Source organism: Dermochelys coriacea, chromosome 6 (assembly GCF_009764565.3).
Source record: "Dermochelys coriacea isolate rDerCor1 chromosome 6, rDerCor1.pri.v4, whole genome shotgun sequence".
NCBI lineage: Eukaryota > Metazoa > Chordata > Testudines > Dermochelyidae > Dermochelys > Dermochelys coriacea.
Window position 1 is genome coordinate 8,237,917 of NC_050073.1, and position 24,089 is coordinate 8,262,005.

A 24,089-nucleotide genomic window follows, 5' to 3' on the forward strand; every position below is an offset into this window, starting at 1 on the left:
GCTTCTTTTTCGACTGTAGAATATTTCCTCTCAGCATTACTTAGTGTCCTTGAAGCAAATGCAGCAGTCCTCTCTGTGTTGTCCTCGTGAAGTTGTGTGAAGACAGCCCCAAGTCCATAATCAGAAGCGTCAGTAGGTACAATTGTGGGCAATACAGGAGTAAATAGTGCAAGTACTGGACTATGTACAATCAAGTCTTTCGCCATTTCAAAACTAGCTTGTGCATCCGTTGTCCACACTAAGGTGGAAATTCTCCATAGTAATTCTCGTAATGGTTCAATGACAGAAGCATAATTGGGAATGAATTTTGCATCCCAGGAGGACCCAAGAAGGAACATAAGGTTTGCAAATCTGTTGGAGGAGGAGCATTTGAAATTGCCAGGGTATGATCTGGATCAGGTTTTAGTCCAGCCTGTGACATTGTATGCCCCAGAAAGGAGAGTTCAGTTTGTCTAAATTTGCATTTGGACCTATTGAGCTGGAGGCCTGCTGCGCTGATGCAGTTCAGTACAGACTGCAGGTTATTGTCATGCTCCTCTGAAGTATTTCCAAACATTATAGTATCATCCAAATAGCACTGACCTCCATGTTGATTCTTCAAAATCAATGACATCATTTTTTGGAAGGCACTTGGAGCAGATGTGAGACCATATGGAACACATTTAAAACAAAATAGCTCCTCATGTGTAATAAATGCTGTGAGGTCTCTGCTATCTTCATGCAACATAACTTGGTGGTACGTGCTCTGTAAATCAAGAGTAGAAAACATCTTTGCTCCACGGAGTTCTGCAAATACTTCTTCTATGTGAGGAAGAGGATGGCTGTCAATCACAATCGCTTTATTTTGGCTCCCTTAAGTCCACACAAAGGCGAATGCCTCCACCCTTCTTCTGCGTCACTACTATAGGTGAAACCCATTCCAAGGAGTCGATCTCTTCAATAAAGTCCTTTTGAACAAGTTTTCTAAGTTCCTCCGAAACAGCTTCCCTGACTGAAAATGGTAAGTGCCCTAATTTCTGTCGTACAGGCATCACATTATTCCGCATTTTAACTTTATGCAGAAACCCATAAGCACAGCCGAGTTTCTCCTCAACCTGGTGTTGGGTCCCAGCTGAAACTGGTGTGTGTACCGCAGGAGTGCTTTGCTGAGGAAGATCAATTCATCCATTAACTACCCTGAGATTTAAAGCAGGCAATAAATCTCTGCCAAGGTGTTCTGGGCCAAGGTGCTCGAAGGACCACAGGCCTGGCAGGAGTACTCTGAGAAAAACGAGGCTTCCACACAGCTGTGAGTTATTGGCTTTACTGAAGGTTAGTGACCCACCCGCAATGGGGACTCCAAGTGTTGCAGTCACGGAGGCGGGGAACCCAGCACACTGGAGCTCTGCCTGGGACGGAGTCCAACTGAGGGGCAGTCAATCAGCATTAATAAGCACTACACAAAAACAGCTCATGAATATAGAATTACTTCCCAAAGGGGGGATCGGTCCCAGCTGCTTTTCTGTGTCCCTCAGTAACTATCTATGTTTCTGTGTCCTTCAGTAACTATCTATGTCCTACAGTAACCTCTTGGCTCGAGAAAGTGGAAATTCCCTAGCTAGGCCATAACAAAGTCTTCCGCAGTCCCCTACACAAGGATAGGAGTGCCTTTGTGGACAATGTAGAACTCTGCAGTTACACAGCAATCACCAAAAGTAACTATTGCTGGCAAGCAGCCATGTACTGGAATATGGTTTTTCAAATAGCACACCAAGTGAAGTTTGGGTTCAGTAAGAGGCACATCTTTAAAATAATGCAAATAGATGGAATCTGGTAGTATAGATACTGAGCCAGTGTTGAATAGAGTGTAATTTGCCTGAGGGTATGGTGGAAACATTTACAATGCACTTTATTTGTTCTGGAATATGTGCAGTAGTGATTTTGTCTACACTCAGCACAGTAACATCTGGTATTGTCACTGCATGCACCTGTTGATTGAACTAGCTGCTGCGACATACTTTAGCAAAATGCCCAATCTTTTTGCAATGATTGCACTGGAGGGATAGCTCAGTGGTTTGAGCATTGGCCTGCTAAACCTAGGGTTGTGAGCTTGATCCTTGAGGGGGCCACTTAGGGATCCAGGACAAAAATTGGGGATTAGTCCTGCTTTGAGCAGGGATTGGACTCCTGAGGTCCCTTCCAACTCTGTGATTCTGTGTGCGACCTACTTTTGCCGGACATCCTGTGTAGCTTGCAAGGTGTTGTGGGGATCCACAGCAAAAGCATGCTTTTACTGTATTTTGAATTTGTTGATTCGGTGGTTTTCCATTAGTTTTCCTCTTGTAATCATTTCTCTGCCACGATAGTAAACTTTTCTGCAAAGGAGTCACAGCCTGGACTGTGCCTCCTGTATCCATGCTCATTATTTTGGCTTCAGCTGTAGCTGACTCAATCTGAGTAGCAATGGTTATTGCTTTTTCTAGTGTAAATTGTGGTTCTAGAAGTAAGCGTTCTCTTACACAAAGCATGGTTGTTTTCTCAATGAGCTAGTCTCTAATCATCTCATCTGCCATATTCCCAAAGTCACAAGTTACGATCAGACTCCTCAGGGAAGCAATGTACTGCATTACAGTTTTCCCTGTTTTCTGCTCACGCTGGCAAACTCTGTAGCGATTAGCTACTACATTCACTTTTGGCACAAAAAAGTTCTTTAATGCAGTGAGTGTAGTCTCATATTTATCAACTGCAAGGGGAAAAGTGTAAAATATACACTGCCCTTCTGCTCCAAGGCAGTGGATTAGCAGAGCATGCTTTCTTACTTCAGAAATCTCTGTAGCAGTGGTTGCAAGCAGATAAGTCTCAAACATATGGATCCAGACAGTAAAAGCAATTGGAGGCTCACCTGGGCTTTGCAGAAAGGGTGCAAGTGAGTTCAGAAGCAGAAGATCCATCCTCATCACCAAAATGTTATAGCAACTAGGCAAGTTACTAATAAACTTCACCAGGACTTTATTTTTAAAGTGGAAACCTCTTTACCAAGCTGCTGCTGCACCCTCGGTAGCTCTCACTCCACCTCCTCAACTCCCCTCCCCGCTTCCGGTTTCCTGTCCTTTCAGACTCCCAACAGCCGGTGCTCCCATTTCTACTAATTACAAGCAGCATCTAAACACCATATGTAGTATCATCAACAAACATGTGGGGGGTCAACAAACATGTGGACAAGGGGGATCCAGTGGACATAGTGTACTTATATTGCGAGAAAGCCTTTGACAAGGTCCCTCACCAAAGGCTCTTACATAAATTAAGCTGTCATGAGATAAGAGGAAAGATCCTTTCATGTATTCAGAATCAGTTAAAAGACGGGGAACACCACTAGTTACCCCTCTCCATTCTGAAAATTTACAATTTATTCCTACCCTTTGTTCCCTAAGGGTCAGTCCTAGGACCAATCCTATTCAACTTATTCATAAATGATCTGGAGACGGGGTAAACAGTGAGATGGCAAAGTTTGCAGATGATACTAAGCTGCTCAAGATAGTTAAGACCAAAGCAGACTGTGAAGAACTTCAAAAAGATCTCACAAAACTAAGTGACTGGGCAACAAAATGGCAAATGAAATTTAATGTGGATAAATGTAAAGTAATGCACATTGGAAAAAATAACCCCAACTATACATACAATATGATGGAGGCTAATTTAGCTACAACTAATCAGGAGAAAGATCTTGGAGTCATCGTGGATAGTTCTCTGAAGACGTCCACGCTGTGTGCAGCGGCAGTCAAAAAAGCAGACGGGATGTTAGGAATCATTAAAAAAGGGATAGAGAATAAGACGGAGAATATCTTATTGCCCTTATATAAATCCATGGTATGCCCACATCTTAAATACTGCGTACAGATGTGGTCCCCTTATCTCAAAAAAGATATACTGGCATTAGAAGAGGTTCAGAAAAGGGCAATTAAAATTATTAGGGATTTGGAACGGGTCCTATATGAGGAGAGATTAAAAAGGCTAGGACTTTTCAGCTTGGAAAAGAGGAGACTAAGGGGGGATATTATAGAGGTATATAAAATCATGAGTGGTGTGGAGAAAGTGAATAAGGAAAAGTTATTTACTTGTTCCCGTAATATAAGAACTAGGGACCACCAAATGACATTAATGGGTAGCAGATTTAAAACAAATAAAAGGAAGTTCTTCTTCACTCAGCACACAGTCAACCTGGTTGAGGAGGTTGTGAAGGCTAGGACTATAACAGGGTTTAAAAGAGAACTGGATAAATTCATGGAGGTTAGGTCCATTAATGGCTATTAGCCAGGATGGGTAAGGAATAGTGTCCCTAGCCTCTGTTTGTCAGAGGGTGGAGATGGATGGCAGGAGAGAGATCACTAGATCATTACTTATTAGGTTCACTCCCTCTGGGGCACCTAGCATTGGCCACTGATGGTAGACAGGATACTGGGCTGGATGGACCTTTGGTCTGACCCAGTATGGTTGTTCTTATGTTCTTAATGTCAATAAATTCTAGAAAATGCTCTCTAATGGTCACCATTGCAGGGACATTTTCACTAGGTTCTGTTACAAAATGCACCATTAAAGTCATTTGTTCCGTATGGCTGATGTCAGGTGTGCAGTTCAGAATAACAGAGTAATATCTTGCCGACTTCAGATCAGCCACAATCTCTGTTTGACGTTTGTTCCCCTGAGGTAAGTGGGAAAGCGGGATACCGGGAGGAAGCACAGGCAGGAAGGTCTGTGAGGGGAGGGCTCCTGCCTCATACTGGGAATGAGGGGCGATCAACAGGTTATCTCAAGTGCTTATATACAAATGCACAAAGCCTTGGAAACAAGCAGGGAGAACTGGAGGTCCTGGTGATGTCAAGGAATTATGACGTGATTGGAATAACAGAGACTTGGTGGGATAACTCACATGACTGGAGTACAGTCATGGATGGTTATAAACTGTTCAGGAAGGACAGGCAGGGCAGAAAAGGTGGGGGAGTAGCACTGTATGTAAGGGAGCAGTATGACTGCTCAGAGCTCCGGTACGAAACTGTGGAAAAACCTGAGTGTCTCTGGATTAAGTTTAGAAGTGTGTGCAACAAGAGTGATGTCATGGTGGGAGTCTGCTATAGACCACCGGACCAGGGGGATGAGGTGGATGAGGCTTTCTTCCGGCAACTCACGGAAGCTACTAGATCGCATGCCCTGATTCTCATGGTGACTTTAATTTTCCTGATATCTGCTGGGAGAGCAATACAGCGGTGCATAGACAATCCAGGAAGTTTTTGGAAAGCGTAGGGACAATTTCCTGGTGCAAGTGCTAGGGGAGCCAACTAGGGGGAGCGCTTTTCTTGACCTGCTGCTCACAAACCGGGTAGAATTAGTGGGGGAAGCAAAAGTGGATGGGAATCTGGGAGGCAGTGACCATGAGTTGGTTGAGTTCAGGATCCTGACGCAGGGAAGAAAGGTAAGCAGCAGGATACGGACCCTGGACTTCAGGAAAGCAGACTTTGACTCCCTCAGGGAACAGATGGCCAGGATCCCCTGGGGGACTAACATGAAAGGGAAGGGAGTCCAGGAGAGCTGGCTGTATTTCAAGGAATCCCTGTTGAGGTTACAGGGACAAACCATCCCGATGAGTCGAAAGAATAGTAAATATGGCAGGCGACCAGCTTGGCTTAATGGTGAAATCCTAGCGGATCTTAAACATAAAAAAGAAGCTTACAAGAAGTGGAAGGTTGGACATATGACCAGGGAAGAGTATAAAAATATTGCTCGGGCATGTAGGAAAGATATCAGGAGGGCCAAATCGCACCTGGAGCTGCAGCTAGCAAGAGATGTCAAGAGTAACAAGAAGGGTTTCTTCAGGTATGTTGGCAACAAGAAGAAAGCCAAGGAAGTGTGGGGCCCCTTACTGAATGAGGGAGGCAAGCTAGTGACAGAGGATGTGGAAAAAGCTAATGTACTCAATGCTTTTTTTGCCTCTGTTTTCACTAACAAGGTCAGCTCCCAGACTGCTGTGCTGGGCAACACAAAATGGGGAAGAGATGGCCAGCCCTCTGTAGAGATAGAGGTGGTTAGGGACTATTTAGAAAAGCTGGACGTGCACAAGTCCATGGGGCCGGACGAATTGCATCCGAGAGTGCTGAAGGAATTGGCGGCTGTGATTGCAGAGCCCTTGGCCATTATCTTTGAAAACTCGTGGCGAACGGGGGAAGTCCCGGATGACTGGAAAAAGGCTAATGTAGTGCCCATCTTTAAAAAAGGGAAGAAGGAGGATCCTGGGAACTACAGGCCGGTCAGCCTCACCTCAGTCCCTGGAAAAATCATGGAGCAGGTCCTCAAAGAATCAATCCTGAAGCACTTAGAGGAGAGGAAAGTGATCAGGAACAGTCAGCATGGATTCACCAAGGGAAGGTCATGCCTGACTAATCTAATCGCCTTTTATGATGAGATTACTGGTTCTGTGGATGAAGGGAAAGCAGTGGATGTATTGTTTCTTGACTTTAGCAAAGCTTTTGACACGGTCTCCCACAGCATTCTTGTCAGCAAGTTAAGGAAGTATGGGCTGGATGAATGCACTATAAGGTGGGTAGAAAGCTGGCTAGATTGTCGGGCTCAACGGGTAGTGATCAATGGCTCCATGTCTAGTTGGCAGCCGGTGTCAAGTGGAGTGCCCCAGGGGTCGGTCCTGGGGCCCGTTTTGTTCAATATCTTCATAAATGATCTGGAGGATGGTGTGGATTGCACTCTCAGCAAATTTGCGGATGATACTAAACTGGGAGGAGTGGTAGATACGCTGGAGGGGAGGGATAGGATACAGAAGGACCTAGACAAATTGGAGGATTGGGCCAAAAGAAATCTAATGAGGTTCAATAAGGATAAATGCAGGGTCCTGCACTTAGGATGGAAGAATCCAATGCACCGCTACAGACTAGGGACCGAATGGCTCGGCAGCAGTTCTGCGGAAAAGGACCTAGGGGTGACAGTGGACGAGAAGCTGGATATGAGTCAGCAGTGTGCCCTTGTTGCCAAGAAGGCCAATGGCATTTTGGGTTGTATAAGTAGGGGCATAGCGAGCAGATCGAGGGACGTGATCGTTCCCCTCTATTCGACACTGGTGAGGCCTCATCTGGAGTACTGTGTCCAGTTTTGGGCCCCACACTACAGGAAGGATGTGGATAAATTGGAAAGAGTACAACGAAGGGCAACGAAAATGATTAGGGGTCTAGAGCACATGACTTATGAGGAGAGGCTGAGGGAGCTGGGATTGTTTAGTCTGGAGAAGAGAAGAATGAGGGGGGATTTGATAGCTGCTTTCAACTACCTGAAAGGGGGTTTCAAAGAGGATGGCTCTAGACTGTTCTCAATGGTAGCAGATGACAGAACGAGGAGTAATGGTCTCAAGTTGCAATGGGGGAGGTTTAGATTGGATATTAGGAAAAACTTTTTCACTAAGAGGGTGGTGAAACACTGGAATGCGTTACCTAGGGAGGTGGTAGAATCTCCTTCCTTAGAGGTTTTTAAGGTCAGGCTTGACAAAGCCCTAGCTGGGATGATTTAACTGGGACTTGGTCCTGCTTTGAGCAGGGGGTTGGACTAGATGACCTTCTGGGGTCCCTTCCAACCCTGATATTCTATGATTCTATGTTGCCAGTAACTGTATAATCTCATTTTGAACTGTTTTTACAAGGTAGTGGTGTGTGTACATTTCTTGGGTGGTGACCCTTCTTAGATGCTCATGGAGTACAGCATCAAACTCAGCCATCAGCTCCACAATTTTAAGGAAGTTTCCATTCCTTGACACATACAGCTGATCTGAAGTGCCACACAGTGCTAGGTTTTGGGTAGCAAGCATTCTCACGATGGCAATGAGCCTTTTCAGAACATTTTGTCAGTAAAGAGACTCTGATGCAATCTTCTCTTGATGCCGATCATCTATGGTGGCCTTTAACCTTAGTCTCATCTCAAGCTCTTTCCACCTGTGGAATGCTCTCTGGTGATTTGCTGCCTTCTCATGACATGCCAGATTTTTAGCCAGATTTTTCCAGTCCTTTGTTCCTGTAGAACCCAATGTGGCTGGAACATTAGACTGGAAGAGTTTGCAACAAAAACAGTATGCAGCATTCTGGATTTTTGAGTACATAAGCCATAGCCACTCCACTTTGTCACCATTAGGGATTTCAAGCCAGTAATGTGGAGCTTTCTCAGGAAAGCTAAGCTTTTCCATGGCCCATTGTCTTTGCTGAAGGGTCATCAGTGCTGTTTACCTTCTTCATTGCTGTACCTGAAAGGTTAGCTGTGGGTGTTTCCAGATTAAGCACATTTGAAATACAGATAGTTAGTCAATATTCATAACCTGAGATACAAAAATGATACATGTATACAACTAGGATAATCATATTCAGCAAATCATAACTTTTTCAACGACACCTAACAAAAAGGTTTCAGAGTAGCAGCCGTGTTAGACTGTATCCACAAAAAGAAAAAGGAGTACTTGTGGCACCTTAGAGACTAACACATTTATTTGAGCATAAGCTTTCGTGAGCTACAGCTCACTTCATCAGATGCATGCGGTGGAAATTTGTTGGTCTCTAAGGTGCCACAAGTACTCCTTTTCTTTTCACCTAACAAGAAATATCTTGTACAAAATGCATCATAATTATGTCATAATTACATCATAATAATATAACTAGGAAGAATATGGGGTGCAGTGTCACAGCTTTATTAACCCCATTGCCCACCCTCAGCTCCTACCTCATGGCTGACAATCCCCACAGCAAGAAGCCCTTGTGCTCTGCTAGTGACGTGACGTACACAACTCAGCACTTAAATGAGGCAGATCAGATCTCCCCAGGTATATGTGCATCTCTCCTGTTATCATACACATAGGAGGGGGCTCACATACACCCCCAGAGAGGCACAGCCCCCCAGGGCACCTCATCACAGCTGTCACCATCACAGCTTTGCCAAGCAACTGCAGCCAACCTCTCCTCCATTCAGTACAGTGACACCTAGACCAGTGACTACAGCCAGAGTCTGTGCAAAGACTTGCCAGTGACTCGAGCCATCGCTGGTGGGCAGAGTTAAGGTTGCATGAGCATTTATCTTCATGGTGTAGCTCCTGATTTTCTAATATTTAAGTATGGCTGAACTTGCCGTTCTGGAGGGGCCCAAGCTCCCACCAGGCAGCTATCACTGGGCATTGATTGTCAGTGAATTCCTTCCGCCTTCAGCCTGGCTTTCTCAGGCCGACCTACAGCCCCTCAGAGGCCATGGACCAGTGACTGTGCAATACCGGCTTGTCCTGAGTAGGCTGGGGTACGTCACTACAGAGCCTCCCAGCTTGCAGCACGCCCTGAAGGGGCAGGAGGCTCTCAATAATGGAACCATTTTCACTCACTGTCAAGCCACAGGGCAAAACAGGGGGGTGGGGTGCTGCAGCCTGAAGGTGCTGTCTCAGAGTTGGAGAGCTACAGGACTTGCCCTGGGGAAAAGCTAGGCCTGGAGCATGGCAAGGAATAGGGGCACTGCCAGAAGCCTTGACACAGGACCCCATGGAGAGTTGTAACTGCCATGTGCTGGGTACTGCCCAGACCCAGACCGAGATCAGGGCCCACATTGTGCTGGGTTCTGCATATACAACAAGCAAGAAACAACCCCTACCCAAAAAAGTTCAGTCTGAAAAGAGAACGGTGGGCAGGGGAAACTGAGACATAAGGCTGGGATGTGACTGACCCATGGTCACATCACAGATAGGTGCAAAGCCAGGAAAAGAACCCAGGTCTCCTGACTCCCACTTGCTGTCCTGCCCACTGAGTCAGCTAAACCCATCTTAACGATTCTCCCAGGATGCCCCAGACCAAGGCCTGGCCTGACTAGGCTACCCAGTGGGTAGGTGCAGGGCTAACCCCATTGCTCACAGCCCTGGGGACAACTCGCCTGGTGGGGCAGATGCTCTGTCATTCAGAGTCTTTCAGTCCAGACTGGGGTCTCTTTCCAGAGGCTGCACTCTGGTTCAAATCGGGGCGAGAGGCAGGAGCCCTTGGTCAAGGCTGGGACCCAGTGTGACGCTAGAGCGCAGACAGACGGCACAATGAGCTGCCTGCTCTTGGAGTCTACAAAGCTCTACTTGTATAAGGGGACTGTTGCCCCCTTACTAACATTCAGTGAGGGTATTTTAGTTGCTAGCTCCCAGTACTAAAAGGGGAAGAGTCTATGGGAAATCAGGACCGTGAGACTGATACTCCCTAGGAACAATGGGGAGAGGCCAATGCACCCTGAATGATAGGGTGGGCAGGCTAATCAGGGAGTCAGGAGGCCAGGGAGGTCCCATCCTCCATGTGAGCTGGAATTGCCTGGGTCAGACAGAGTGGGGCCGAGCTAAGGAGAAAGCAGGGGCGCAAGCTGCGCTGGGGAGCAGAGCTGTGCCAGATCCAGAGAGAGCAGACCCTGTCCTGGGAGCAGAGCTGCACCCCAAAGCCAGAGGCACAGCCCAGAGAGAGCAGACTTGCCCTGGGAGCAGAGCTGCAGCAACCAGAGCCAGAGGGGCCCGAAAAGCAGCCCAGGAAGCAGGTCAATGCTGGGAGCAGAGTCACAGAAGCAGCCTGCAGAGCAGACCTATTCTGGGAGCAGAGCTGTAGCAACCAGAGGCAGAGGTGCCAAAGAAGCAGCAGCAGTGCTGAGACAGAGTGGTGGAGCTGGGGCTAGTGAGCAGTTGAGGAGAGTGAGGGGGACCCTGGGCATCAGGCCCAGCACTGGGAGACGCCTCAGCCAAGAGGCTCTGCAGGCCAGACTTGGATCGTAAACCCGACAGGGTGGGGGCGACACTGGGCAGAAGGGTCCTACCACTTAGAGCCTGAGAGCTTGAGGCCACCACCAGAACAAGTGTCCAACCCACAGCATCCCTGCAGCACAGAGAGGGCCTGGGACTGACAAGGAACAGACTGTGAACTGCCCTGACGTTCCAGATACTGTTTGTGAAGTTCCCTGCCACAGAACGGGTTGATGTGTTTCCTTTAACCTTTCCCATTTTTCCTTATTCTTTTTAAAATTAATTGTTGATTAAATAACTTGCATTTGCTTTAAATTATATGTAATGGTCAGTGGGTCAGAGAAGTGCAGAGAGAGTACCCCGGAGCGAGGACACCCTAGCCCCTGTCCTAGGTGACCACAGCAGGGTTGGGGGTCAAGCCCCCCAGGAATCCTGGGCCCAGCCTTGTTGGGGTTATGAGAACTCTGGCAGACAGGAGAGTGGAAGGGGAGTCCTCAAGGGCAGGGAGGCCACCGGGTAAAGAAAGTGGGAGCGAGGATTCAGATCCTTTTGATAGCCCACTTTAACGGGGTCGTGCAGAAGCCAGGAAAGTTCCCCACAATAGCGGGACTGTTCTCCTGCTTACACTTGGACTAACAGCAGCTCCATGGCAGAGGCCCCACTCAGCCCCTACTCGGGGCCCCCAGGCCCACACATTTTTCAGGGGGTTGGAAGTGGGGCTCAAAGGGCCAGATGAACTCTGCAAGGGGCATCAGTGCCAACTGTGTGTGTGTGGGGGGGTGCTATGGGAAGTGAGGGGAGCCCACTGGGCACGGTCCCATTGCACTGTGGGGGATCCCTGGCTCCGAGGGGCCACCCCAAGGGAATGCCGGCAGGGGAGGGGAGGGGAGGGAACCCTTATGCTGGCACTCAGGGAGTAGATGGCACCAGCCCATTGGCTACTGCCCCATTCCCTGTGGCCGGGCACCCAGCACTGTGGCCTGCGGTGAAACGGCCCCGGGGTTATCGGGACAGCCCAGATGTGGGGTTCCACAGTGGCTGTTACTGTGTGAAATGCCTTTGTGAAACCTGCCCAGCATGGCGGGGAGATGCTTATCTTCAGCAACGCGCTGAGACAGTGTGGCCTGAGAGCAGGGCAGCGATGGGGGTGGGGTGGAGGCCTGGCAGCAGGGCTCCTCAGTCCCGACCCACAGCCCCTGCTTGCGCAGCCCTAGCTCCCCTCTTCCTCAGCTCTCCCGGTGCCCCCCTCTCCTGACCCACAGCTCCTGCTAGCCCAGACTTATAGTCTGGGCCTCTCTAAAGTGGATCCCCAAGTGGCTGGGAGCCCAGTTCTCTGCTACCATCAGGAGGGGGGTGAACCCAAGACCCTATGGGGAGTTGGGGGCAACTCGTTTATAAACTCCTCCAATGATCCCTAGGTGGCGACATGGGGCAGCTTGTAGGTCAGAGCCCAGGCTGGGTGTGGGGGGTGTAGCAAGCTGTGGGGGAGGGAAGCAGAAGGGGCTCGGAGCTGGTGGGGGAGGGGAGGGGACCCCGACCCTGGCATTCAGGAAGTCGTTGGCACCAGCCCATTGGTGGCTGCCACATTCCCTGTGGCTGGGTGCACAGCGCTGCGGCCTGCGGTGAAACGTCCCCGGGATTATCAGGACAACCCAGACATGGGGGTCTCAGCGCGGCTGTTACTGTGTGAAATGCCCTTGTGAAACCTGCCCAGCTTGGTACACACCAAGCCAGTGCGCGGCTGGTCCTTGGGGTGGGGGGGGGATGTGTGTGCGGTTGGGAGAGCAGGGGCATGCGACTGACAACAGCGATTCTCAGTCCTGACCCACAGCCCCTACTATCCCAGCCCTGGCCTTCCCCACGCCCCAGCCCTGCCAACATGCCTCCGACATGCAAGACCCTGCGGCATTGGGTGCTGAGGAACTGCCAGAAGTCAATGAGCTGGGTCCTTCCAGCCCACTGCCGGCTATGCCATGCTGCCCAGTATCAGGAAGTGTCCTACCCCACTGACCAATGTGGCACTCTCCCTGCTGGGGGAGTTACCCAGGGAGGGTGGGGGAGGAGGAGAGTGTTGAGGCCCCCAGCCACTGCTGCCCCCTGCCCAGAATGCTGGGCGCACCAGGTCTGGAGTGAGATCCCAGGGCCAGGGTCCCACATGGCTCTCCCAATGCCCCTCAATCCCTTCCCACCGCCCCTGCCATCCCAGCCCCCCCCCCCCCAAACAGCTCAGCACCATATCTCAGAGCCAGTCCATCTCATCCCTCTTGGATGCACGCTCTATCACCGGCGGTGAACTGCGGACAGCCCAGGTGATTCCCCTACAATCCCAACCTGCAGCCCCCTGATAGCCCAGTCCTGGGCTCCCCGCCCCCCCCCCCCACACCAGCTCTGCTGGTGCCCCTGTTTCCTGATCCACAGCCCCCTACTAGCCCAACCATACATCCTACGCCTCTCTAATTGGGTCCACAAGTGGCTGGGAGCCCAGCTCTCTGCTACCATTAGTGGGTGTAATGATGCTGTCTTTGGTGGGACACTTCCAAGAGTATCAATACAGGACAAATTTCTTAGAGCAGGGCAGTCCCAGCCTAAGCCTGGTGGTTCTCCAACTCTAAGGCACACCAAACCAACCAAACAGAGAAGACTTTGATTTTACCCCACTGGTTAACCATAAGTCACACAAGCAATTCCCTTAGACACTCCAGTTTCCCAGTACCACAACCAGTGCCACTTTTATGGGGACAAATGGTTATGAAAACCAATACCCCCATAAAAGAAATATGTTTTCTTGATCCCAAAGGACCAATCCCCAGACTCAGGTCAATATATAAATCAGATCTTACCCACAAATCACACTGTTGCCAATCCTTTAGAATCTAAAATCTAAAGGTTTATTCATAAAAGCAAAAAGATATAGATGAAACTAAAATTGGTTAAATGGAATCAATTACATACAGTAATTGCAAAGTTCTTGATTCAGGCTTGTAGCAGTGATGGAATAAGATGCAAGTTCAAATCAAGTCTCTGGAGAACATCCACAGCTGGGATGGGTCATTCAGTCCTTTGTTCAAAGCTTCAGTTTGTAACAAGATTCCTCCAGAAGTCAGAAGCAGGATTGAAGACAAAATGGAGGGGTTTTCAGGGCCTTTTTTATCCTCTGCCATGTGGAAGGACACCCCTCCTTTCTTACTGTGGAATTCACAGGAGCAAGATGGAGTTTGGAGTCACATGGGCAAGTCACATGTCCATGCATGTTTCAGAGTAGCAGCCTTGTTAGTCTGTATTCGCAAAAAGAAAAGGAGTACTTGTGGCACCTTAGAGACTAACAAATTTATTTGAGCATAAGCTTTCGTGAGCTACAGCTCACTTCATCGGATGCATTTGGTGGAAAAAACAGAGGGGAGATTGATATACACCATGCATGACTCAGTTCTTTACAGGCTGACCCCATTGTTTACATGTTAGTTTGAACCTTCCCAGGAAAGCTCAGATGTGGATTGGCATCTCCCGAAGTTCATTGTCAGTTAAGTGTTTCTTGATTGGGCATTTACTGAGAATAGTCCTTTCTCAAGAAGCTGACCAAATGCTTCACTGAGGCTACTTAGAATTAAAACACATTGAGATACAAGTACATAGCCAATATTCATAACTTCAACAACAAAAATGATACACCCATACAGATAATGTAATCATAACCAGCAAATCATAACCTTTCCATAGACACCTTACACGATAACCTTTGTACAATATTCGCTGCAAATATATAACAGTGGTTGCAACAATGACCTATACAGTCACAGTTTATGTCAGTAATGTCACAGTGAAACCAGAACCTCATAGCGTTTATGGGGAGTTGGGGGCACTTTATAGACAGCTCTGTGGGGCTCCAGGCCAGGGGAGCCAGAGGTTGGTGGGGCCCCTGGCCAGGGGAAGCTGGGTCTAGGTGGGGTCCCGGGGCTGGGGCCAGTGGAAGCCGGGCTTAGGTGGGCCCCCAGGGTATGGGGCTGGGGGGAGCCGGGGTTTGCTTGGTTCCAGGTGCCGACCAAGAGGGCACTAACACCTCTCTCTCTGCCAGGTGGTCATTGGAGAAGCGTCAGTTGCCAGACTCGCCTGCCCTTTATCTGCGAGTACTGAGGTGGCTGCTCCCCCCACGGGGTCCCGCTGCCCGCACTGGTCTACTGGGACACCCTGCTCCACCCTGACAGAGGCTCCCCTACTCCCTGGACTTGGCTTTGCTCTCAGGCTTGCCCCAGCTCCCCAGGAGGGGCAGCCCCCATCCCCTGCTCTCCGTCATTTCCTGTGACTTTCTGCAGTAAAACAGCACTTCACTCATCTCCCCCGGGTGCCACTCATTCCTGCTTTGAGACACTGAGGGCCCTGCTCGCTTCATGGGGCTGAACCAGAAGGGAGTGGGGAAGGAGGTGGCCAGGCTGGGGAGAGAGGGCTCAGTCCCTAAGGGCTGCCTGTCAGCATCTGCCCTGGCTCTAGCAGCTTCACCTAGGGTGACCAGATAGTAAATATGAAAAATCGGGACGGGGTGGGGGGTAATAGGCACCTATATAAGACAAAGCCCCAAATATTGGGACTGCCCCTATAAAATTGTGACATCTGGTCACCCTAGCTTCAACCCAAGCTGGGAACCTCTGTCTGAGAGATGGGAGCGAGGGGCAATGCAGGGGTGTGTGTGAGGTGTGTGTGTGTGTGTGTGGGGGTGTTTGGAGGTTGGAGGCTTGAGGTCAGGGGTTCTCAAACTTCATTGCACTGCGACCCTGCCTTCTGACAACAAAAAATACCACATTACCCCAGGAGGGGGACCGAAGCCTGAGCCTACCCAAGCCCCGTTGCCCTAAGCTGAGGACCAAAGCCAAAGCCCGAGCCCCACCACTCCTCGGGCTTTGGCTTCAGCTTTGGCCCAGCAAGTCTAACACCGGCCCCGGTGACCCCATTAAAACAGGGTCCCGACCCACAGTTTCAGAACCGCTGCTTTAGGGAGTTCAGGGGGCTGTAGATGATAGGGAATACCTGGTGTGTTGGGTGTTTGGAGGTTGGTGGATTTAGGGACTGCAGGGGGCTGTAGATTATTGGGGAGTACACTGGGTGTGGGGGGTGTTGGGTGTTTGGAGGATGGAGGCTTTAGGGACTGCAGTGGGCTGTTGATGATTGGGGAATACACTGGGTGGGGGCGTGTTTGGAGGATGAAGGCTTTAGGGAGTGCTGGGGGCTGTAGATGATGCAGTACACTGGGTCTGGGGAGCAGTTGGGTGTTTGGAGGTTGGGGGCTTTAGGGAGTGCAGGGGCCTGTAGATGATGAGGGAGTACCCTGGATGTGGTGGGTGTTTGGAGGATGGAGGCTTTAGGGAGTGCAGGGCGCTGTAGATGATGGGGGAGTACACTGGGTGTGAGGGGTGTTGGGTGTTTGGAGGATAGAGGCTTTAAGAAGTGCAGGGGGCTCTAGATGATGGGGGAGTACACTGGGTGTGGGGGGTGTTGGGTGGTTGTAGGCTTTAGGGAGTGCAGGGGGCTGTAGATGATGGGGAGTACACTGGGTGGGGAGTGTTGGAAGTTGGTGGATTTACGGAGTGCGGGGGGCTGTAGATGATGGGGGAGTACACTGGGTGTGGGGGTTGTTGGGTGGTTGGAGGCTTTAGGGAGTGCAGGGGGCTGTAGATGATGGGGGAGTACACTGGGTGTGGGGGGTGTTGGGTGGTTGTAGGCTTTAGGGAGTGCAGGGGGCTGTAGATGATGGGGGAGTACACTGGGTGGGGAGTGTTTGGAAGTTGGTGGATTTACGGAGTGCGGGGGGCTGTAGATGATGGGGGGAGTACACTGGGAGTGGGGGTTGTTGGGTGGTTGGAGGCTTTAGGGAGTGCAGGGAGCTGTAGATGATGGGGGAATACACTGGGTGTGGGGGGGTTGGAATCTATTCTAATAGAATCCACCATCCACCAGCCACAGGCGCCATCTTTCGTTGGCGCCGGTGGGTGCTCGCGCCCGCCAGCCCTCAGTCTCGCCCCCGGGGGAAACAGCTGTTTCATGTTGCAAACGCTGGGAGGGAGGGGGGAGAAATAGAACTCGGTGGCACGCTCAGGGGAGGAGGGAGAGGCAAGCTGGGGCCGGGGGGCGGGACGGGGGCTGCCGGTGGGGGCAGATCACCCACCAATTTTTCCCCGTGGGTGCTTCAACCCCGGAGCATCCACAGAGTCAGCGCCTATATCATGAGCTAAAGAAACATCTTTAATAAAACTTTGCTCCACATGCTCTTGTTGTGTATGTGGTTGTCGTGGTAATAGAATCTTGTTGTTGCTATGGCAACTGAGTTAGGTTATTAGGGGATAGCCCAGCCAGTTTTGGCTGATTTAGTCAGTTCAGTGTGTGGCAATAAATGGCTGCTTTTAAGGTTTACTCCTCTCTGTGTCCCAAGTGATTTCTTCCTAAAACTGCTGCCCCCAAGGATACAATAGTTCTGTCCAGCAAGAAACCACTTATCAGCAGTTGTGCTTGTGAGATCTATAAGTCTATTGTTTTGCCTTTGTGGTCCCCACTTCTCTACTGTTTATCTGTACCCAGGATCTCTGTCTGGTTCTTTGATTGTTTCTGTTTGTTGCATAACCAATTTTGCAAGACCGATAACAAATAGGTGGTTGGGGTCTGATTGGGTAAAGAATTGTTTCGTAATGGGCTAGGATCGGTGAAAAATACCGTTTGTAGGACTTTCATTTTAAATGATTGGGTAAGGTACAGCTAAGCAGGACTCAAGTTTCACTCATTGTATAAACTGGGGTCCAAAGGGAAGTTCTTTGAAACCTCACTCCAGGACACTGTGCCTTTGTAGCGTTGTAGTGTAGCCACTCGCGACAGTGATGGAATGGTTTTTCTGTTGCTGTAGTTAATCCACCTCTCTGAGAGGTGGTAGCTAGATCGATGGAAGAATTCTTCCACCAGCCTAGCTGTAATCTACGCCAGGGGTTAGGCTGGCTTAATATGTGTCTCATGCATGTGAATTTTTCACATCTCTGAGCGATGTGATTTCAGTCGAGCTAAGTTTAAGGTGTAGACCAGGCCTCATTGGCGAACATGACAGCCTTCAAACCAAGCTGGGCATGTGGAGCAAAGAGTCCACGGTTACTAATGGGCATAGAAGACATTTGGCCTCTAGACTGAAGGTTCAAATCCAGCCAGGCTTGGAACTCCAAGCCCACACTATGTAATGGCTGTTGGTGGATCATGGCGGGGGGCGGAGGCACGGAACAGGGAGAGGGGCTCACATATAACCCTAGAGAGGCATCACCCCTCAGAGCACCTCATGTCACCATCACAGCTCTGCCAAGCAGTTGCAGCCAAGCTCTCCTCCATTGAGTACAGCGACACCTAATCCAGTGATAGCAGCCAGAGTGTGTGCAGAGAATTGCCAGTGATTCTAACCAGCTCCAGGGGGCAGAGTTAAGGTTACATGGGCATTTATCTTTGTGCTGTAGCTCCTGATTTTCCAATATTTAAGTTTGGCTGAACTCGCCATTCTGAACAGGCCCAAGCTCCCACCAGGCAGCTGTCACTGGGCATTGATTGTCAGCGAATTCCCTCCGTCTTCAGCCTGGCTTTCCCAGCTGACCTATGGCCCCTCAGAGGCCATGGACCAGTGACTGCGCAATGCCGGCTTGTCCTGAGTAGGCTGGGGTGCGTCACTGCAGAGCCTCCTGGCTTGCAGTGTGCCCTGAAGGGGCAGTAGGCTCTAAACAGTGGCAGCGTTTTCACTCGCTGTCGAGCCACAGGGCAAATTGGGGAGGTGGGAGTGCTGCAGCCTGAAGGCGCTGTCTCAGAGTCAGAGAGCTTCATAAAAAGAAAAGGAGTACTTGTGGCACCTTAGAGACTAACAAATTTATTAGAGCATAAAAAAAGCTTATGCTCTAATAAATTTGTTAGTCTCTAAGGTGCCACAAGTACTCCTTTTCTTTTTGCGAATACAGACTAACACGGCTGCTACTCTGAAACCAGAGAGCTTCATGACTTGCCGTGGGGAAAAGCTACACCTGGAGCATGGAAAGGAACAGGGGTACTGCCAGGAGCCTGGACACAGAACCCCATGGGGAGTTGTAACTGCCATGTGCTGGGTACTGCCCAGGCCCTGTCCGAAATCAGGGTCTCATTGTGCCAGGCACTGCCCAGATACCAACCGAGATCAGGGCCCACATTGTGACAGGTTCTGCATATGCAACAAGCAAGAAACAGCCGCTACCCGAAAGAGACTCTATTGAACCCCAGCTGCAATGGGGAGACAGGTTCCACTGAGTTGCTGTGATGTTTGTGACATTCCCCTCCACACCTGGGCACCCAGTGCATTGGGCTGCTGCTGTGCCGGGGCTGGTTCCTGAGCAGCTCCAGGCCAGGTCACAGGGCCATAGGGCTTAAGACCAGAGGGGCCGATTCGGAACTTCCACTCCAGTCCCTGGCATCACCCAAGGCAAGGACCCACAGTCACTGCTGCCCCCTGCCTAGAACGCCGGGGACACCAGGTCTGGAGTGAGATCCCCAGGGCCAGAGTCCCACATGGCTCACACAATGCCCCTCAATCCCTTCCCATCCCCACTACAGTCCCAGCCCCCCGCACAACTCAGCGCCACACCTCAGAGCCAGCCCATCCCATCCCTCTTGGATGCCACCCTCTACCACCGGTGGCGAACTGTGGACAGCAGGTGATGCCCCTCAATCCCAACCTGCAGCCCCCTGCTAGCCCAGCCCTGGACTCCCCACTCTGCCAGCTCTGTTGGTGCCCTTCAATCCGGAACTGCAACCCTCTGCTAGCCCAGCCTTGAGCTCCCCACACCCCACCAGCTCTGCCAGTCTTCTTCAATCCCGACCCACAGACCCCTGTTAGCCCAGCCCTGAGGTCCCCTGACCATAGCTCTGCCGGTGCCCCTCAATCCTGACACACAGCCTCTACTAGCCTAGCCCTGGGCTCCCCCCACCACCAACTCTGCTGGTGTCCCTCTTTCCTGACCTATAGCCCCCTGCTAGCCCAGCCGTACATCCTGGGCCTCTCTAAAGCGGTCCCCAAGTGGCTGGGAGCCCAGCTCTCTGCTACCATCAGGAGGGGGGTGAACCCAGAACCCCGTATGGTCTATGGGTAGTTGGGGACACTTTGTAGACAGCTCGTTTGTAGACCCACCTCCCGATGGCACCTGGAGGGAGCTTGTGGGTCATAGCCCAGACTATGTGTGGGGGTGTCACAAGCCATGAGTTGTGGGGATGCGGGGGGAGCACAAGCAGCTGGGAGCTGATAGCGGCTTTTTCTCCATCCCCAGCTTCATGCTCTAGCCCAATATAAGCGTGTAGGATGACTGGAGGAGGAAGTCAGAGATGAGAGGTGAGGGGGACGGGCTCTAAGTGCAGGGCATCAGTCTGGGCTCGGTGAGGATGGTGGGGAGCTCCAGGCTGGGGGTCAGTGTGGGCTCCATGGGGGGTGGCTCTAGGCAGTGTGGAGCTGTATGTGGGTGGAGGGTGTCAATCTGTCTCTGTCTCATGGTGTCTCCCCCAGGTCTGCATGAGATGAAGTTGTTTCCTGGCATTCGCTCTGCTGGGGGCCGTCTCTAGTCACCGTCTCTGTAAGTCCTGGTGCCCCCTGGATGGACCCTCCTCCGTCAGCCCTGGGGGGGAGCTTGACCCAAGGCCACTGCCTCCAATGGGGACCCCCTACAGAGGGCTCCTGCATGGGCCCCTTGGGCTTGGGTGAGACCCAGCACGAACAGTACAGGGCTTTGTTATCCCCAGACCTGTGCTCTCACTGACCCCCAGCCCCACTGCATTCTGGACACTGGGGTTCTCCGACCCCCACTCTTGTTTTTGTCCTGGTACCTGGGTTCCCCATCCCCCACTGACCCCCAGCCATGATTTGTCTCAGACCCAGACCCCATGTATGTGCCCCCCAGCCCCTGCCATTGTACCCCCTGGTCCATGCAGCCATGCAGACCCTCTCCCCGGTAGTTTGCGGTCTGGGATGCACAGTGGGGCTGGAAGGGCCCATTGGTCTCTCTCGCCTGCCAGCTAAGGGCACCCTGGAGCAGGAGGAACTAGCTGAGCAGGGCAGGTCTGTTCTGGAGGAGGAGCCCCGGGAGCTGGAGCCACCGTGCCCGGGGGAGGGCAAGAGTTTCACGGGGAGAGATGCAGTGGGCCAGAGGTTTCGTTACAAAGTGATGAAACATAACCAGTCCTTTTCTGGGGCCATGGTGAGTAGAGGGGGAAGAGGGAAGGGAAAGGTGGTGCATGGGGGCAGTGGATGGTCTATGGGGCTGTCAGATGGTGCATGGGAGTGGTGGATAGGATGTGGGGCTGGTGGATGGGATGCATGAGGCAGTGAATGTGCCATGGGATTGGCTCATGGTGCGTGGAGGTGGTGGATGGTGCATGGGGCTGGAGGACGGGGTGTGGGGGGCACCAGATGATACATGGATCTGGCTTATGGTCCGTGTGGATGGAGTGTGTGGCGTGGCTGACGGGAGCAATAGATAATGCATGGGGCTGGAGGATGGGGTGTGTGGGGCAGTGGATGATGCATGGGCTGAAGGACAGGGCATGGGGGGTGCTGGATAGTGCATGAGGCTGGAGGATGGGGGGCAGTGGATGATGCGTGGGACTGGAGAACAGGGGGCACTAGATGGTGCATGTGGCAATGGCTGTGAGCTGAGGAGGCTGGAGAACAGGGCGTGGCGGGTGCTGGATGGTGCGTGGGGCTGGCTCATGGGATGTTGGGGCAGTGGATGGTGCGTGGGGCTGGAGGACGGGGGGCAGTGGATGATGCGTGGGATGGAGGATGGTGTGCGAGGGCAGTGGGATGGTGCGTGGGGCTGGCTCACGGTGCGTGGGAGTAGTGGATGGTGCATGGGGCTGGAGGATAGGGCATGGGGGGTGCTGGATGGTGCATGGGGCTGGAGGATGGGGGGCAGTGGATGATGCGTGGGGCTGGAAGACGGGGGGCACTCGATGGTGCATGTGGCAGTGGCTGGGGCTGGTGTCTGTCTACGCCCCACTCTCTCTCTCCACACAGACCGAGTGCACACGGATGTTCCGCGGCCACCTGGCCTCCATCCACAGCCACTCGGTCAATGAGAAACTGCGCAGGGCAGTGAGCTACACCCACCAGGACCAGGTGTGGGTCGGGGGCATCACCTCCTCCTTGGTAAGAAGATCGTCTGGCCCTGCTGCTCCATCCCCCCTGCCTGGGCCTGGCCCAGGACACCTAAACTCCCTATTATTGGGGGATGACCCATCCCCCACTGCAGCTCTGTGTCTCCGGCCGGGACCCCGCTCCGGGCAGCCCCAGCCCCAGCCCTGCCTGCCCCCTGTGAGGCAGCCCTGGGGGACTCTGGCAGTTTGGGGCTTTGTCCCAGCCCTCTCCGTGGCTGGGAGTCTCCTTGAGGTCCGTTGACCTTGGCTGCCCATGAGGTGCCTGGGGCCGGTGCCAGGGCACAGACTGGTGCTGGGTGTGTCCTGCCCCCCACCCAGTGAGCCCACAGCCCCTGGCTATAGCCCATGGACTCTGCCGGCTCAGAGGTGGCCCCGGCCCCTTGGGGAGGTCCCTGGGGTGCCAGGCAAATGGGGCAACATTGATCCTACCCCAGCTGCTCCCCTTGCAGGGCGGACGCACAATCTCCTACTGGGTAGACCACACCATCTGGAACTACTCCAACTGGGCCAACGGGAACCCCAGGCGCTCTGGGCACACCTGTGTCGCCCTGTGCTCCGCAGGTCAGGGACCACTGGGGCTTGGTGGGGCTTGGGGGTTGGGAATGCAGGGGGAGCCTGGTTAGGTGTGGCACTGGATGCTGGTGTGAGGGGTATGTGTGAAGCAGGGGCTAGGTTGGAGCCCCAGGCTGGGGGAAGCTGGGGCTAGGTGGAGCACCGGGCTGGGAGAGCCAGGGCTAGGTGGGGCCCTGGGGGCTGAGGCTAAGGGACAGCCAGGCCTAGGAGGAGCCCCAGGGGCTGGGCTTGGGCGGGAGCTGGGGTTTGCTTGGTGCCAGCTGCCCGCCAGGAGGGCACTAAACCCTCTCTCTCTGCCAGATGGTCTTTGGAGAAGCTTCGACTGCCCAGACTCCCTGCCCTTTATCTGCAAGTACTGAGGTGGCTGCTCCCCATGGGATCCCACTGCCCTCATCGCTCTGCAGGCCTGGGACCTCTCCCCTTCACCCTGCCGGAGGCGCCCCTGCTCCCTGGACTTGGCTCTACTCCCAGGCTAGCCCCAGCTCCCCAGGAGGGGGCAGCTTCCGTCCCCTGCTCTCTGTCTTTTCTGTGTCTCCCGCAATAAAACAGCGCTTCACTCATCTTCCTGTTGTCCTTCCTGCTTTGAGACACTGAGGCCTTGTATGCTCTGAGGGGCTGAACCAGAGGGAAGGGGAAGGAGGTGGCCAGGCTCGGAAGAGACGGCTGGGTCCTGAAGGCTGCCTGTCAGCATCTGCCCTGCTCTAGCAGCTTCATCCCAAGGTGGGAACATCTGTCTGAGAGATGAGAGCCAGGGGCAATGCAGGGATTGTGTGTGTGTGTGAGGTGTGTACGTGTATTTGGAGGTTGGAGGCTTGAGGTCAGGGGTTCTCAAACTTCATTGCACTGTGACCCGCTTCTGACAACAAAAATTACTTCATGACCCCAGGGGGGGAGCCGAAGCCTGAACCTGCCTAAGCCCTGTCACCCTAGGCTGGGGCCAAAGCCAAAGCCTGAGCCCCACTGCCCCGGGCAGAAGGGCCAAAAACCCAAAGGCTTCAGCCCTAGGTACGGGGCCTGTAATCTGAACCCTGCCACCCTGGGCTGAAGCCCTCTGGCTTCGGCTTCAGCCCACCAAGTCTAACACCAGCCCTGGCGACCCCCTTAACGGGGTCCCCACCCACAGTTGAGAACCTCTGCTTTAGAGAGTTCAGGGGGCTGTAGATGAGGGGGGAGTACACTGGGTGTGTGGGTGTTGGGTGTTGGAGTTGGAGGCTTTAGGGAGTGCAGGGGGCTGTAGATGATGGGGGAATACACTAGGTGGTGGAGAGTTGGATGTGTTGTAAAGGTCTGCGGCCTTTTTCTTAGTAAGCAGCAGCAGCCATGAGCTAAGAAGCAGAAAGTCACATCATCCCCTTTCATCTAATTGTGTAATATCAGGCTGTTAAGAAGGCTCCAGTCCTAATAGCACCCACCATTACCAGCTAGAGAAAGAGACATTCAGATCTTTAAAGAAAACTTTGTTCAACAGCGTTCTGTCCAGCAAAAAACCACTTATCAGCAGTTGTGGTTGTGAGATCTATAAGTCTATTGTTTTGCCTTTGTGGTCCCCACTTCTCTACTGTTTATCTGTAGGGTCTCTGTCTGGTTC

The 24,089-nt window shown here is 52.1% G+C and overlaps 1 protein-coding gene across 3 annotated transcripts; it reads left to right on the top strand.

Annotated features, from left to right (window-relative positions):
• Positions 1-20,034: 20,034 nt before the first annotated feature.
• LOC119857766 (bone marrow proteoglycan-like) lies at positions 20,035-23,066 on the top strand. Of its 3 annotated transcripts, none has more exons than XM_038407127.2 (6): positions 20,035-20,111; positions 20,283-20,349; positions 20,789-20,970; positions 21,789-21,920; positions 22,378-22,489; positions 22,802-23,066. In XM_038407127.2, exons 3-6 carry the CDS (start codon positions 20,938-20,940, stop codon positions 22,858-22,860), a joined length of 336 nt encoding a protein of 111 aa, XP_038263055.1. In that variant the 5' UTR covers positions 20,035-20,111; positions 20,283-20,349; positions 20,789-20,937; the 3' UTR covers positions 22,861-23,066. The 3 variants fall into 3 exon arrangements, with proteins under 3 accessions (XP_038263055.1, XP_038263056.1, XP_043372595.1); XM_038407128.2 differs by lacking the exon at positions 20,035-20,111 and adding an exon at positions 20,122-20,155 and having other exon boundaries at positions 22,802-23,062; XM_043516660.1 differs by lacking the exon at positions 20,035-20,111 and adding an exon at positions 20,167-20,185 and having other exon boundaries at positions 22,802-23,062.
• Positions 23,067-24,089: the final 1,023 nt, after the last annotated feature.